Source organism: Camelina sativa, chromosome 12, assembly GCF_000633955.1.
Source record: "Camelina sativa cultivar DH55 chromosome 12, Cs, whole genome shotgun sequence".
Lineage (NCBI taxonomy): Eukaryota > Viridiplantae > Streptophyta > Magnoliopsida > Brassicales > Brassicaceae > Camelina > Camelina sativa.
The window spans coordinates 15,794,916-15,808,907 of NC_025696.1; the positions used below are offsets into that span (position 1 = coordinate 15,794,916).

The following is a 13,992-nucleotide window of genomic DNA, read 5'->3' on the forward strand; positions in this document are numbered from 1 at the left end:
TTTTTTTTTTTTTTTTTTGGTAGAAAACATTTTATTTCATAATGCCAAATATGACACATTTGGAAAGACTAAAAACATTATGACACATTTAAAAACTTTTTTAAAAAATATGGCATATTTGACAAAAATACTTTTAAAATTTATGAAAAGCTATTGCCTTATTTAAAACAAGAAAAGCAATATGGCTTTGCCAGAAAGAATTGGCACGTATCATCTTCACAACAGATTCATTAATCTGCAATCACTGGATAATCATCGTCAGCAAATCTCTAGACACAATCTAGGAAAGTTTGTAAGGTTCTCATGATATAGACACGTTAGCTATTCTCATATGTAATGATTCAAAAACGTTAAAAGTATAAAGACATTTCTTTTCAGATTTTTTACTCATCATCATCATAGAAAAAAGTGATTCTCTTCTCTTCTCTTCTCTTCGTCTTCATCGGGAGAAGAAGGGATTCGTTTTAGCCTGCACCTACGGATTTAGATTTGTCCACTTCAATGTCTTATGCTTATATCTTTAAGTATATCATCATTGGGGATACTGGTATAAATGTTTCTGCTTTTATTTTTTTACAATCCTTCTCATATGCTATATTTCATATCAAATCATTTCTTGGTGAACAAGAAACATCCAGGGATTGATTTTTGAATCTGGTTTCAGGTGTAGGGAAATCATGCCTTCTTCTTAAGTTCACCAACAAGGAATTTCAAGCGGTGCATGATCTCACTATTGGTGTTGAATTTGGGGCTAAGATGATCACTATCGACAACAAACCCATCAAACTCCAGATCTGGGATACGGTCTCTCTTTCACCCCTTACTTCTTGACTTTTTACACGTCCCAAAACGATATCTTATTTTCTTGAAATACCCTGCTTGTGTTGATCTTATATACTTTGACTATATTATATATACAACTTTCATTTCCTTTGCGTCCATTTATAGTCAGCAGCCCTAGACTTTTAATTTTTTGTTTGAAACGCGTTTCCTTGTCTGGACTAAATTTTCTACAGGCTGGTCAAGAAACCTTTAGGTCTGTTACAAGGTTATACTATAGAGGGCGTGTCGGAACATTGCTTGTCTATGATATCACAAGGTACATGCAACACTTAGCTTGCTTCTTTCCTTTTTGTTATTAGGAGTTGACCTGATCATGAAAGCAATTTCTAGTGGAGCTGAGCATGATCTTGACTTAATCTGCTTTTTGTTGTCATCATTTTGTTTTTTTTTTTTGGTTCGGATAAAGCAGGGACCATAACCAGATTTGTATATATGGAAAATGTCATCGTCTCAGTGTAGACACTCACAATATGTTTGTTCTCCGTTTTCGCAGGAGGGAGACATTTAACCATCTAGCCATCTGGCTAGAAGAGGCAAGACAGTATGCAAGCGAAAATATGACGACAATACTCATTGGGAATAAGTGTGATCTTGAAGGAGAAAGGGTAGTGAGTACAGAGGAAGGAGAACAGTTTGCAAGGGAGCACGGTCTTATATTCATGGAGGCCTCTGCCAAGACTGCTCAGAATGTTGAGAAGGTAACCCCCCTATGCATGCATTTAAGTTTTCAGGCTTCAACGGAGATCTCTAATAAACCACCCTCTTAACTCGCATGCGTTCTCTAGTGTCCTGTTGCAACTTGTTGTATCCCCACCAGTTCAGCTATGAGATGGAATCAGTCGGTTTGAAAAGTTAACATAGCTAGAATACAAAATTTAGATTCAGGCAGAGAGGCATAAGTATATTTTTGGGGTTATTTCTTTATTGTACGTGAAGAAAGAAGAGCCTATATGCTTCTTACTTATTCCAGTACTCCTAAAACACTAAGTCACTAATAGAAAGTCTGAATCATTATGTCGACGTGTTTTATTTTCTGGCTAGGCATTCATTGAGACGGCCACAACAATATACAAAAGGATTCAAGATGGTATGATTAATGAGGCAACTGAGCCTGGAGTTCGTCCAGGGTCATTTGGAAATGATGCATCATCCAAGCAAAGGGGAAGGTGCTGCGGCTGAGATGGAATATAGCAAAAATTTGTTTGCTTCTTTATATTGTTGTAATTCGTATAACTGTTTTGGTGGGTTTCAGAACATAATAATAATACAGGTTTATATCTATTCACATATCTAAAATTAAGTTGTTTTTTTCGTATCTAAGAGATGTAGCCCATTTGCATGACATTTGAAACAATACAAAGGATGTGATGGAGGTTAAAAGTGGTAATGGCTGCATGTGATTCCATTTGCCAAATCGAAGGAGAAGTGTGCATAATGAGATACAGAGATATACAACAGTTAAGAGCATTTTTTGAACTTTTGTCAAGGTGAACGATGTCTTCTATGGTTTACTCGCTTTAGGATGCGATGCCGCAGTCTTCTGCTAAAAGCCTCCAACCTTTCCAATTTCTCGTGTCTAGACTTCTTTGCATCTGTTTCACCTCCGTTCTTAATTTTCTTCTCCTTCTTCTCTTCTTCTTCTTTACTAGAGTCTCTTGGCTTTTGTTCCATGTTTATATCAGCAGTCTTCTCGATCTGGAAGGCAACATATCAGAAACGAAAGCCCATCTCACCAAATGTCAAATTGCTTCGTAAAACAGATTCAAAGAGTATCTACCTGATCACCCTCGCCAGCAGTCAAACTCTCATCTTCTTCAGTGCCTCCTAATGAAGAGCATCTGCCCCAGCTTTCCCTGTTGGAGCTTGTAAACGAACAGCCTTCTTCAAACTGGTCAACAGGCTTCCCCTGCCAAATAACAATCAAAATGCATATTGTGATCAGGCAACACTTGAGGGGTTTAACAGAAATATGACAGCAATGCTCCACAGTTACCTCGAAGTTTTCAGGGTCCTCCATGGTGTGATCATTATCTTCTACAGGCACGTCATTCTGTTTCATTAATGAATGATTATCAAAAGGAATAAACCAAGCAACGAAAAAGGAAATTCATGCAAGAAAGAGAACTGGTATACTGTATCTGTCATGGGGATGGCTTCTGAAAGGAGCTCATTTGTTGGCTTTGTGGTTAGAGGGGCAGGAGGCGCAGAAGAAGAACTTGCAACATCGATACATGCCGAGCGAAGACCAGATATGATCTCATAAAGAAAGCTCTGGCAGTACAAGGTAACCAAGCAGTTAGATTCTTATGCATGATCGTTCAGACTAATTTACAATATTTGTTTGCTGTGTGAGATGACCACCACGAGTTCTTAACAATCATATACATTGAGCCACCTCTTTAGTGACTCTAGCAGTATGTCTAGTACTTGAGTGCAGAAAACATAACAGACAGCAACTCAAGACTGTTTTTAGGGTTACTCAACCATAGAGTGCAAATTACCTCATCCAAACCAGTAGCGCTATTGATATCTCCCAAACTGTAATAACTTTCAAGTTTAGAAGAGCAAGCTGAAGGAATTTGAGGCGGGCGAAGAACATTGTAGAAGAATATTAACACTGAATCATAATAAGACTGCGGCCGCGAAGAGTTGTGATCGCCATCAAACTTGATAATATTTTTGTCTCCCTGCAGATTTTACCAAAAGATTGGTTATATAAGTTATAACTGATAAAATTAATATGTTTGGACAAAAACAAATAACCACAATTACTGTATGCAACTACCGCATAGCACTTGAGAATGAGGTCAGAGTGATGAGGTTGGATGAATTTGTCTCCGCTTGCATGCCCAAATAAAGCTGGAATGAAAGTCTTGGGCGAAACCTGGGAGGGAAAATCAAAAACTTCAATAAAATGGTAACATACTACCTAATTAGGTTGGAGCAAATGACAAGATAAACAGGGAGAGGTGCTTATACAATACCTTAACACAATTGAGATCCATAATATTAAACTTCGCCTTTTTCTGAATTATTCGCCGCATGTACTGCACAGCTACTTTAACCTAATTGTACAATGAGATAAAGTTTCACTGCAAGCATAAGAAAATGTCTAATATATGCTATCATCGACTGCAATGGTAAGGATACTATTTTGGACTCTCGTAGCCATGTGAATTTATGAGCCATCCAGCTATGAAACTTTTCATCATAAATTTTCATTTTATTAGCATGTTCAATAGCTATGTGTAGCAATAGTTACTACACAAACAGAAATACAAATCGACTTGATCCTTGTACAGCCAAAGTGATTCATAAATTCATATTTCAGGTTTTTATAAACTCAATGTCAGTTTCAGCTAGTGTATATTGCTATGAAGAATGTGGTGAAAGGGAGCAGGAGAACATACTGTGAATTTCGGAAGTCGGATTTTGTAGACATCCACTAGTTCCATCATCAGATCAAATAAGTTTGAGAATGCACTGTCTAAGACCATTCCAGCAATTGAAGGATCTTCTGCTCCATAAAGAAGGCTGCACATTTTATTCACCGCTTTATTAAATGGAGAGAACAACATGAGGAGAGTAGAAAAGTTGACACACTTTTCAGATTATAGACCTTATGAAGGATGGCGAATCTATAGTCAACACAACTGCTAGTAAATATAAGTGTGACTGAGAACAAGTTCAAGAGGTAACCTGGTAACTGCACCCATAGATCGTCCCCAAAGTCCAATACGAGACACCTGATTGCTGTTTCTCAGGTAAGATACTACAGTCTTGAGATCATCTTTCTAGCTTATGTTCAACAAGAAAAAAATTAGATAATATTTGAAGAGAAAAGAAGCATGTGAAAGTAAGACACGGAAACACACCTCATGCCAGCCAAGGCTTACATAATCACCGTCAGATAAGCCTGATCCCGAGAAGTCAAGGGTGAAAACAGTAATGTTAGATGGAAGAAGAACCATAACTGCCTCATTTGCATCTGCCCTACATCCACTGGTCAGATTCCAAAACAAACGAATTAAGTTCTTATGTATTAAACTAGTCATAAACAAGATCCTAGTTCCTAGAAGAGATGTTCAAGTCTCTATATACCTATTGCCATGGCAGTATATAACACATGGGAGAGGAGTATCGTCCTGAGAAGACGAGGGAACGTAATGACTGCAACGCAAGGTGTGACCTCTTGAATTTGTAAGCTACCAGAGTACAAAAAAAATGAGACTTACAAGGTTAACCTCAAGAGGAACCTCAATTTGAATAGAACAGTAGGAAAATACTAAAACATTAGGTGCCCATACTTGCCTCCAAGTCTTCTCTTTTACACTTAGTGCCACCGAGGCTAAACTCCTTCTCCCACAAATACTGATCAGGATCATACTCAGCCCTGTTAAAAAAAAACCCCAACAGCTATCAATTGAATGCAAAAAGGTTGAGACTTGATAAAGCAAAAGAGACTGAAGAAGCAGTACCTAGGAGGACGAATTACAAAATTGATGAACTGATCAATCATCTTGAATCCAAGTACCAATGAACTCATGAGCTAGAACTAGTACTCTTCTGAACCATACACCAAGCTTCTACAGACATTGCTTCGTCTTCAGGAACAAAATTACAAGTGAGACAACAAAAGCATCATGCTTTAGAGAGTCCCATTTCCCATATAAACTCTGAGAAAATGCGCAGATCCCCAAAGACAAAAGAGAGAAAAAAAAGAAGAAACCTCTCAGCTTTTGCTGAAAAGCAAGTAAAGAGCCACACCTACTACGAACAGCAGCTGAAAACAAAAGAGGATAAAATAGAAAAAAAGAAAGAAAGAAGAAAGCTTTTAATAAAGAAATGACAGATGCCCCCAGATCTTGAAAATGAGTCAACTAGAAAACCGAGTTTGATGAGAGGAAAGGAAACTATTTCAAAGCCGCGACTTTTGAGAAAGAAAATGAAAAGGTAGAATCAGATTTCAGATCTCGAGGTGGTAGATACTCGAGACTACAAAGAAACGATTTTTATACATTTTATTTTGTTTGAGGGTTCGAACACTGGTCCTTCTGGCCATCACGAGGGCTCGACCTTTTTTTGGTTCATCATGAGTTTGCGGTTCCCTACTTCTCCAGCTCACTAGGTGAGAGACCTGACAGTGATAGATAAACCCCCTGTAAAACTTTTTAAAAATATCTACAAACATACCCAAACTTCTAAGGGTCACCTAAACAAATGTAAATAAAAATTAAATTATGATGTTTCAAGTGATTTTTTTTAATAATTAAATGAGATAAAGGTTATAATTTCATTGATATATTTCACTATATCTATTTTAACAATTTTTAAAGTCTTACAAGCTAATTCATAACATAATTCAATTTACAACTATCTTCGTGTAATTAAGTTTGATCACCTAACTGTATTTATTTCCTTTGGTTAAAATTTAGATAAAACCTTTTTTAGTAAATTATTTTGTTTTAGGAAAATTATTTTGTCTCAAATTAAGTGAGGTGCTTTTTTGTAAAGTTTATTACTATTTTTTTGGTTCGATCACCTAACTATATTAATTTTCTTTTGGTACAAATTTAGATAAAACAAATAATTTTGTGTTAAAAATTCTTTTATCTCAAATTAAGTGGTGTGCTTATTTTCTATCTAAGGTTTCTTATATTTCGATTTGGTCACCTAATTGTGCGTAATTTCGTTTGGTTCAAATTTAGATAAAACAATGATGGTTTTTAATAACTTAATGTATTTTAGGAATTTTTTTTGCTTATATTAAGTGATGTACTTAAATGTAAAATTTACTATGATATTTTGGTTTGATCACCTAACTGCATTAATTTTTGGGGAAATTGATTTAAATGGATATTTTTCTTCAATTTGTCCCATTATGCTTTTTTTTTATAAGTTTGGTAGAGTAGGTTTTAGAATACAGAAAAACTCAATTATACCCTTAATAACTTAATTAAACCCTTAATTGTAGAAAAAACCGAAATTTCTTTTTTCTGTATTTCTTTTTTTTTTGTATACTTCCTAAATTTAATCAAAAAAATACTTTTTTTTAATCCATTTCCTCATTTTTTTACAAAATCTCGACATTACCCGCCTACCAAAAATAAAAAATCTCGACATTACTCTCGCTCTCTCAGAAATCGACACCCTTTTGTAACCCACCGGCGAGAATCGACGACTCCGGTAGCTTATCCCACCGGCGAGAATCGACGACTCCGGTAGCTTCTCCCACAAGCGTAGGAAAATATTAAAAAACCTTTAACAAAATCGATTAAAAATGTTTAATGTTTTCAGAACACGTTTTCTAAACATGTTAGAACGTAATCTTAAGAATATATATGATTAGCATAATTTCGGGATTAAGTAAATATTTTGTTTCCTTAAATTTCGGATTCAGTTTCTAAATTATGGAGAACATAGAGTAAAGTGTAGAATTAGTGTTCTAATTTTCGCAGGACACATGATAAAATCATCATCATCATAAAATGTAGATTTCATATTCTGACTTCAGTAAAATATGTATAAAGTGAAGAAAACAAATTCTAAAATTGTAGAATATAGAGTTATGTGTAGAATCCCGATTGGCTTGTTTGAGTCAATTCTTTTGTTGTTAAAAAAAAAAAGAGTTATGTGTAGAATATATATTCTAATTTCTGTAGAACACATACAAAATCCGACTTCTAAAAGTTTTAGAAGATATATTTATTCTAAAGTTTTCAGAACAAGTAGAGTGCGAAGAATTTGTAATCTACATTATTTAGAACATGTATAGTATGTAGAATTTATAATCTAATATCTTCAGAATATATACAATTAGTAGAAAATGTATTCTAAATGTTGCAGAATATTTTTTTTTCAATGTTAAAACACCAAATTTTCATCAAAAACACCTTATGGCAACCTCTTTCTTATTTCTAGAATCTGTTTTTAGATGATTAAAATTTTAAAATTGCTTAAAAGTTAGTTTTATTTTTTTAAGGGTAATTTAGGCATAATGACAAATTTAGCGTAGAAGGCATAATGGGACAAATTGAAGAAAAAATGTCATTTTAAATCAAATTCCCCTTAATTTTTTTTGGTTCAAATTTAGATAAAACAAATGATGTTTTAAAATTTGAGACAAATTTTTATCACCAATGTAGAAGACACCATCACACCCGGGATGAGTCTTGGTTCCTACGAATGTAGGAATTTGGCTAATGGACCGACCAGTTGTGGTCTAATTGTTGACAAAAAAATGATGTTTTGGTAATATAACTTAGTTTATTTTTAAAAAAATATTTGAGTGATTTCTTTATTATTTATGTCAAGTGTATTATTTTTCCTTTAGAAAATGTTTTTGACTATTTGTACTTTTGTAATATGCTATTTATTTTATTATTGATTGAATTGTGTTTTTTTTTTTTGATCGTCTTTAAATAGAATAAACCATAGTGTTCAACCAAGGAAAACACAAAGCACAAAGTAAATAATAAAATGATGCTTTTATTTTAAAAATGTTTTAAAATTAATAGTTTTATATTTATGGGTAGAAACTTTAAACATCAACTATACTTTAGTACTATTAGCGAATTCATTTCGGTTTAATTTTGTTGGTATAAGAATTTCTCCACCGGTTAAATTATAAATGAAATTTGGTTTGCTTTCACACTAAATATCGGTTCAATTTGAATTATCACGGTTTAGTCAATCCCTAATTAGTATTTTATTTTTTTTTAATTTTATGTCGACAACTGATAAACACAGCAACACCGTCATCAACAGCAGATATTTTTATAAGTTCCTTTTTTAACTGAGAGAGCCCGTAACTCTCCCCCAAGTCATGAGTCATGACTATTTCACAATTCCAACCGCCTCTTGCGTGCTCTTGAGGAAACGATCCCACATGCGTCCTCTTCGTTGCCCCCTTCTAGTCCGATCGTAATCGAACTCTTGGGATTTTCATTCCACGCGTTTCGTCTCTTCTAATCACACGATTTACTTGATTTCGACTTGTTGTTTCTTCTTCTTCCCTATTACTGTGCGAATTTTGATTTGCAGGATTCAAAGATGTTGGAAGATCAGGTAGCGTACTTGCTACAAAGGTATTTGGGCAACTATGTGAGGGGATTGAATAAGGAAGCTCTTAAGATCAGTGTTTGGCAAGGTCAGATTGTTTTCTAATTTTTCTTCTTTGAATTTGTGTAATTTGTCTGGATTTGAGTTCAAATGTGCTATTGAGTAGAGCGATTTTGACCTGTAAGCGAATGTGAGTACTGGTCAGATTTTGTGTGATGCGACTTCGCAACGTATTTGAAGACCTACACTTGGATTTTAATTACTTTTCTGGAATTGGGTTCAGTCCGAGTTTTATCTGTGTACCTATTGAAAGCAAAGTCAAATAGTCATACTTCTGGGTTTTTGGCAGACGAGTGGGAGTATAATTCAAGGTTTAGTGTTGTTTAGTTTGACGGGAACATCCCGCTTGCGTGCATGCTTTATAGCTTTGTTTTATGGTTTATTATACTGGTTATTCATTTCATGATTGCCTAGTTTCCTCTCACAGTTACAACGAAGAACATATGACTGAATGAAAAAGAAGGATTTAGCATATCCCTTTCAATGAAATTGCTTTTAATCTAATCACGATGAAATCTAAGTGTGGTTATAAATCTCGGACATTTGTTAATATAGCTCTTGGTTTTACTTGATTTCGCAGGAGATGTAGAGCTGAAAAATATGCAACTTAAACCAGAAGCACTTAATGCTTTGAAATTACCTGTGAGGGTTAAAGCTGGATTTCTTGGATCAGTGAAACTCAAGGTGTTGTGTGTGTTTTATTTCCGATCTTATCTAGCCTAAAGAATGCATACTTGAGTGCATTAGTTATCTTTTCTTTTGTCTACCCCATTCGCTCATGAATGGTATTTATTTCAATTGTTGTCATGGTCTCCATCAGTGCTCTTACTCAATATCATGCATTAATTATTGTTTTAGGGCTAATATCATTTTTTTTTGGGCCTAGTTCTCTTCAATAATTCACCTTCCGATGGATTTCTACACTCAGTTAGACCCATTTATTGATACGTTTTAAAATTATCGTTTTAGGTACCATGGACCAGGCTTGGACAGGAGCCTGTAGTGGTTTATCTTGACCGAATTTTTGTATTAGCGGAACCCGCAACTGATGTTGAAGGACGTAGTGAAGATTCTATCCAGGAGGCAAAAAGAAATCTAATACGGGTGAGATATATTGCTCATGTTATGAGCATATTCCATTATCTAATGCGAGTTATTGAATCAATTTCTGTTTTGTGGTAAACAGGAAATGGAAACGAAACTAGTAGAAAGAGCTCGTCGACTACAGACTGAAATGGTGTGGCTAGTGCTACTTACTCGTAGTAGATAACATGGGGAGTAAAATTGTACCAAACTAACAACCATATTTTCTTATTCTCTGTAAAGAACAAATCATGGATGGGATCATTAGTCAACACAATTGTTGGAAATTTGAAGCTGTCAATATCAAACATTCACATAAGATACGAGGATCTAGAGAGGTAACTAAACTGTAACAGAAGCTTTTTTTTTTTCTTGTTCTTGATTGTTTACCCATTTGTATTATGTTATATGTGCAGCAATCCTGGCCACCCGTTCTCAGCTGGTGTTACACTAGAGAAACTCTCAGCTGTAACCATTGATGAGAGTGGAAAGGAGACTTTTATTACTGGTGGGACTCTGGACTCCATCCAAAAGGTATAGATTTGTTCATCAATATCTGACTGGCACAAACATTTCCGGTCTTGTGGATTACATTGTTTTTAAGGTCCCTCAGTTTCTTAGTTTTGTTTATTTATAAGGGTTTTATGTTAAGTTCTCATGCACGTCTGCTTGTAAGTAAGTAGTTTATCATTGTAATCTAGTTTAGTAAGTTGAGGTTTTGTGGGTATAGTAAGAAGTACCAGAAGAAGATTGACTTGGACCTTTCTTTTGAAGGGTTAGTGTTATGTAGTAGATCTTTGTACGGAACTAATATCTGGATTGACTGCATTGAGAAAGGAATACCAATGCCAAGAAACAAAACCAAGGGTCCGTCACATTTATATTTTCTTGCCATAACTATTTGCTTTTGCCTTATTTCAGTCTGTTGAACTTGATCGGCTTGCATTCTATCTTGATTCTGACATCTCTCCATGGCATATCGACAAACCATGGGAGGTTTTAACTCCTTTTGAGTGGGATCAGGTATTGACAAGCAAAGTCATGTATATAGTGGAAACATAATTATCATGTCCATTGTCTCTTACCCAAAATCTAATATTGGGTGCGTGAAAATATCTAGATTTTTAGATTTGGCACAAAGGATGGTAAGCCAGCTGACTGCCTCACGAGAAAGCATTTCTATATTCTGCAACCTGTATCAGGGAATGCGAAGTACTCTAAGTCTCAAGCAAACGAATCTTCCAATACTGCTCAACCGTTGCAGAAGGCATATGTAAACTTAGATGATGTGACACTTTGTTTATCAAAGGTAAAACAAAACATTTGATGCTTCTACCCATGTATAGTTGGCTGTCCCCGGTGGTCTTGATTGTGTCTCTGTGTGTTTTTTTTTCTTCTCAGGGAGGATACAGGGATGTCATGAAACTTGCTGATAACTTTTCTGCGTTTAATCAGCGTTTGAAATATGCACATTACCGTCCATCTGTTCCAGTGAAAATCGATGCAAAATCTTGGTGGAAATATGCTTACAGAGTTGTTTCAGAACAAATTAAGATAGCAAGGTATCTATATTTTTATTTATGTTTTCTGATCGGCGCTGGCTTTCTGTGTAATTTGTATTAGTTGTGGAAACCGCTTCCTTGCAGTTCCTTACATCAGTTTTTGTTTACATTTTCTGAGATTGTTATTTTTATGACAGCGGGAGAATGTCATGGGAGCATGTTTTAAAGTACACTCGTCTACGGAAGAGATACATCACCCATTATGCTTCGTTGCTGAAATCTGATATCAGTAGAATAGTTGTTGATGATGATGAAGAAATCGAGGCCCTTGATCGGGAACTTGATACCGAAGTGATTTTGCAATGGAGGTAAGATAAACTGCTCCTTAAAAAATAGTAATTTTAGTTGCGTCCAAGAATATCAATTAATTTCATCCAAGACTCTCTGTTTTACATTTATATGTCATAGTACATGAGTTCTGCTTCATATGATGTAGAATAAGGATAATTTTGTTAATTATTTCTAATTGTGGCTAAGTTCCTTGAGTTTCTGTAAAGGATGTTGGCGCACAAGTTTGTTGAGAGGTCGGTACAGGCAGAAAATTACTCGAAGAAGCAACAGGCTAAAAGTTCATGGTGGCCGTTTGGAGGGTAAATGTTACTTTGGTTCCTTCCCAATTCCCAACTCCTTTTCCTAAAATTTATTCTCAAGTTTCTTGTATGTATGCCTTCAGGACGACTCAAGTGTCTGAAGGTGAAGGGGAATCTGTTCAATTCACAGACGAAGATTGGGAACGGTTAAACAAAGTCATAGGGTACAAAGAAGGTGATGAGCAATTAAGTATCGACAACGCAAAACCTGATGCTCTCCATACTTTCTTGGAGGTGCAGATGAGGCATAGTGCTTCAAAACTTTATGATGGGGAGAAGGAATGCCTTGCTGAGTTATCATGTGAAGGTCTTAATTGCTCCATTAAGCTTTTCCCAGAAACAAAGATCGCTGACATTAAATTAGGGAGATATCGCTTGTCATCTCCTAGTGGTCTACTTGCTGAGGTTTGTTTACGTGGAATTTTTTTCGTTTTGCCGGCTGTAAAATATTTATCAGCGGCATCTTATAACTCTTAAAAATGTATTTCTCTCTGCAGAGTGCGCCTGCCTCTCACTCTATACTTGCTGTCTTCTGTTATAAGCCCTTTGATGCTAAAGTTGACTGGAGTCTTGTTGCAAAAGCTTCTCCATGTTATATGACTGTATGTGACCTCTCTCTGAGGAAAAGTTGTTCTTTTAAAACAAATATGTGTCTGATTGTGTTGCCATCTGCAGTATCTAAAGGATTCCATTGATAGAATTGTCAACTTCTTCGAAAGCAGTACTGCTGTGAGCCAGACGATAGCTTTAGAAACTGCAGCTGCTGTACAGGTGTGTTATTTATGTGCTATGGTATATACAGTTGGCAAACACTAGTGCATATTAGGGTTATATAGCCTGTTAACTATCTTTGGTAATCATCATGATGAAAGTAGGATCTTAGGTAGCAATTTCTGTCACGTTTCAATAGTGTACAAGATACCTGGGTTTCTGAACTATCGAGCTTCATGCGACTATTTTAAAAAACTGGAACTGAAGCTTACGCCGTTAATATAATACTTCATCTCTGACTTATTAATTGTGACGAAAATGGCAAAACTATTTGTAGAGCCTGCTCCTTGCGCTTGAGCTACAATGGTTCCTGGCAGCTTATTAGAACACTGTTGGAATTAAATCTCTGAACTTTCCTTATATTCTTACCCATGGAAAACCACATTAATCATTATAACCTCTTACTTATCTTCTCAGTCAACTATTGATGAAGTTAGACGCACTGCACAAGAAGGAATGAATAGAGCATTGAAAGATCATTCACGGTCTGTTCCTACTCCCATATGCTGTTTGGTCAAATTTATGTCATGTTTGTTATAGTAAATGACGTTGTACAAAACAACCAGGTTTTTGCTAGACTTAGATATTGCAGCACCCAAAATAACAATTCCAACAGAATTTCGTCCTGATAATCATCGTTCTACAAAGCTTCTTCTAGACTTGGGTAATTTGGTCATCCGTTCCCAGGTAATGTAAAAGTGTCAGTTTGCTTAACAATATAATTCAAATATCTTCTAATAATGGTTCTCTAATTTCTATGTATTTAAATTTGCAGGATGACTATAAGCATGAACTGACAGAGGAAATGGATATGTATCTACAGTTTGATTTAGTTTTGAGTGATGTGTCCGCTTTACTTGTTGATGGTGATTACTCCTGGAAACAATCATCCTCAAAAAGATCTTCTGGTTCTGGCACGGAGAGCAGTGTAACTTTCTTGCCAGTTATTGATAAGTGTGGGGTACTCTTAAAACTTCAGCAGGTAAATTTTAGACATCTGGCAATTACATTTTTAGTAAAAA

The 13,992-nt window shown here is 35.5% G+C and overlaps 3 protein-coding genes across 4 annotated transcripts in view; 2 read left to right on the top strand and 1 right to left on the bottom strand.

Moving 5' to 3' along the window:
* LOC104733552 (ras-related protein RABB1a-like) lies at window positions 617-2,055 on the top strand. The gene is made up of 4 exons (XM_019233328.1): window positions 617-804; window positions 1,017-1,099; window positions 1,337-1,541; window positions 1,885-2,055. Exons 1-4 carry the CDS (start codon window positions 757-759, stop codon window positions 2,020-2,022), a joined length of 474 nt encoding a protein of 157 aa, XP_019088873.1. The 5' UTR covers window positions 617-756; the 3' UTR covers window positions 2,023-2,055.
* On the bottom strand, window positions 2,218-5,922 carry LOC104731865. Of its 2 annotated transcripts, none has more exons than XM_010451361.2 (13): window positions 5,322-5,922; window positions 5,155-5,236; window positions 4,945-5,048; window positions 4,719-4,845; window positions 4,543-4,637; window positions 4,254-4,377; window positions 3,828-3,908; window positions 3,629-3,727; window positions 3,345-3,530; window positions 2,977-3,114; window positions 2,837-2,893; window positions 2,621-2,749; window positions 2,218-2,538 (listed from the first exon to the last, which is right to left on the bottom strand). In XM_010451361.2, exons 1-13 carry the CDS (start codon window positions 5,387-5,389, stop codon window positions 2,326-2,328), a joined length of 1,503 nt encoding a protein of 500 aa, XP_010449663.1. In that variant the 5' UTR covers window positions 5,390-5,922; the 3' UTR covers window positions 2,218-2,325. The 2 variants fall into 2 exon arrangements, with proteins under 2 accessions (XP_010449663.1, XP_010449665.1); XM_010451363.2 differs by having other exon boundaries at window positions 5,151-5,236; window positions 5,322-5,921.
* LOC104731866 overlaps window positions 8,638-13,992 on the top strand; it is a gene marked incomplete in the record, with an annotated part of 27,425 nt that continues 22,070 nt past the window's right edge. The window contains 17 exon segments of the mRNA XM_019233885.1: window positions 8,638-8,992; window positions 9,545-9,648; window positions 9,934-10,068; window positions 10,151-10,201; window positions 10,291-10,385; window positions 10,464-10,581; window positions 10,969-11,070; window positions 11,168-11,356; window positions 11,449-11,609; window positions 11,747-11,917; window positions 12,107-12,199; window positions 12,283-12,604; window positions 12,697-12,801; window positions 12,875-12,970; window positions 13,388-13,455; window positions 13,537-13,657; window positions 13,746-13,952. Of these exon segments, the coding sequence (XP_019089430.1) occupies window positions 8,896-8,992; window positions 9,545-9,648; window positions 9,934-10,068; window positions 10,151-10,201; window positions 10,291-10,385; window positions 10,464-10,581; window positions 10,969-11,070; window positions 11,168-11,356; window positions 11,449-11,609; window positions 11,747-11,917; window positions 12,107-12,199; window positions 12,283-12,604; window positions 12,697-12,801; window positions 12,875-12,970; window positions 13,388-13,455; window positions 13,537-13,657; window positions 13,746-13,952 (2,235 nt within the window).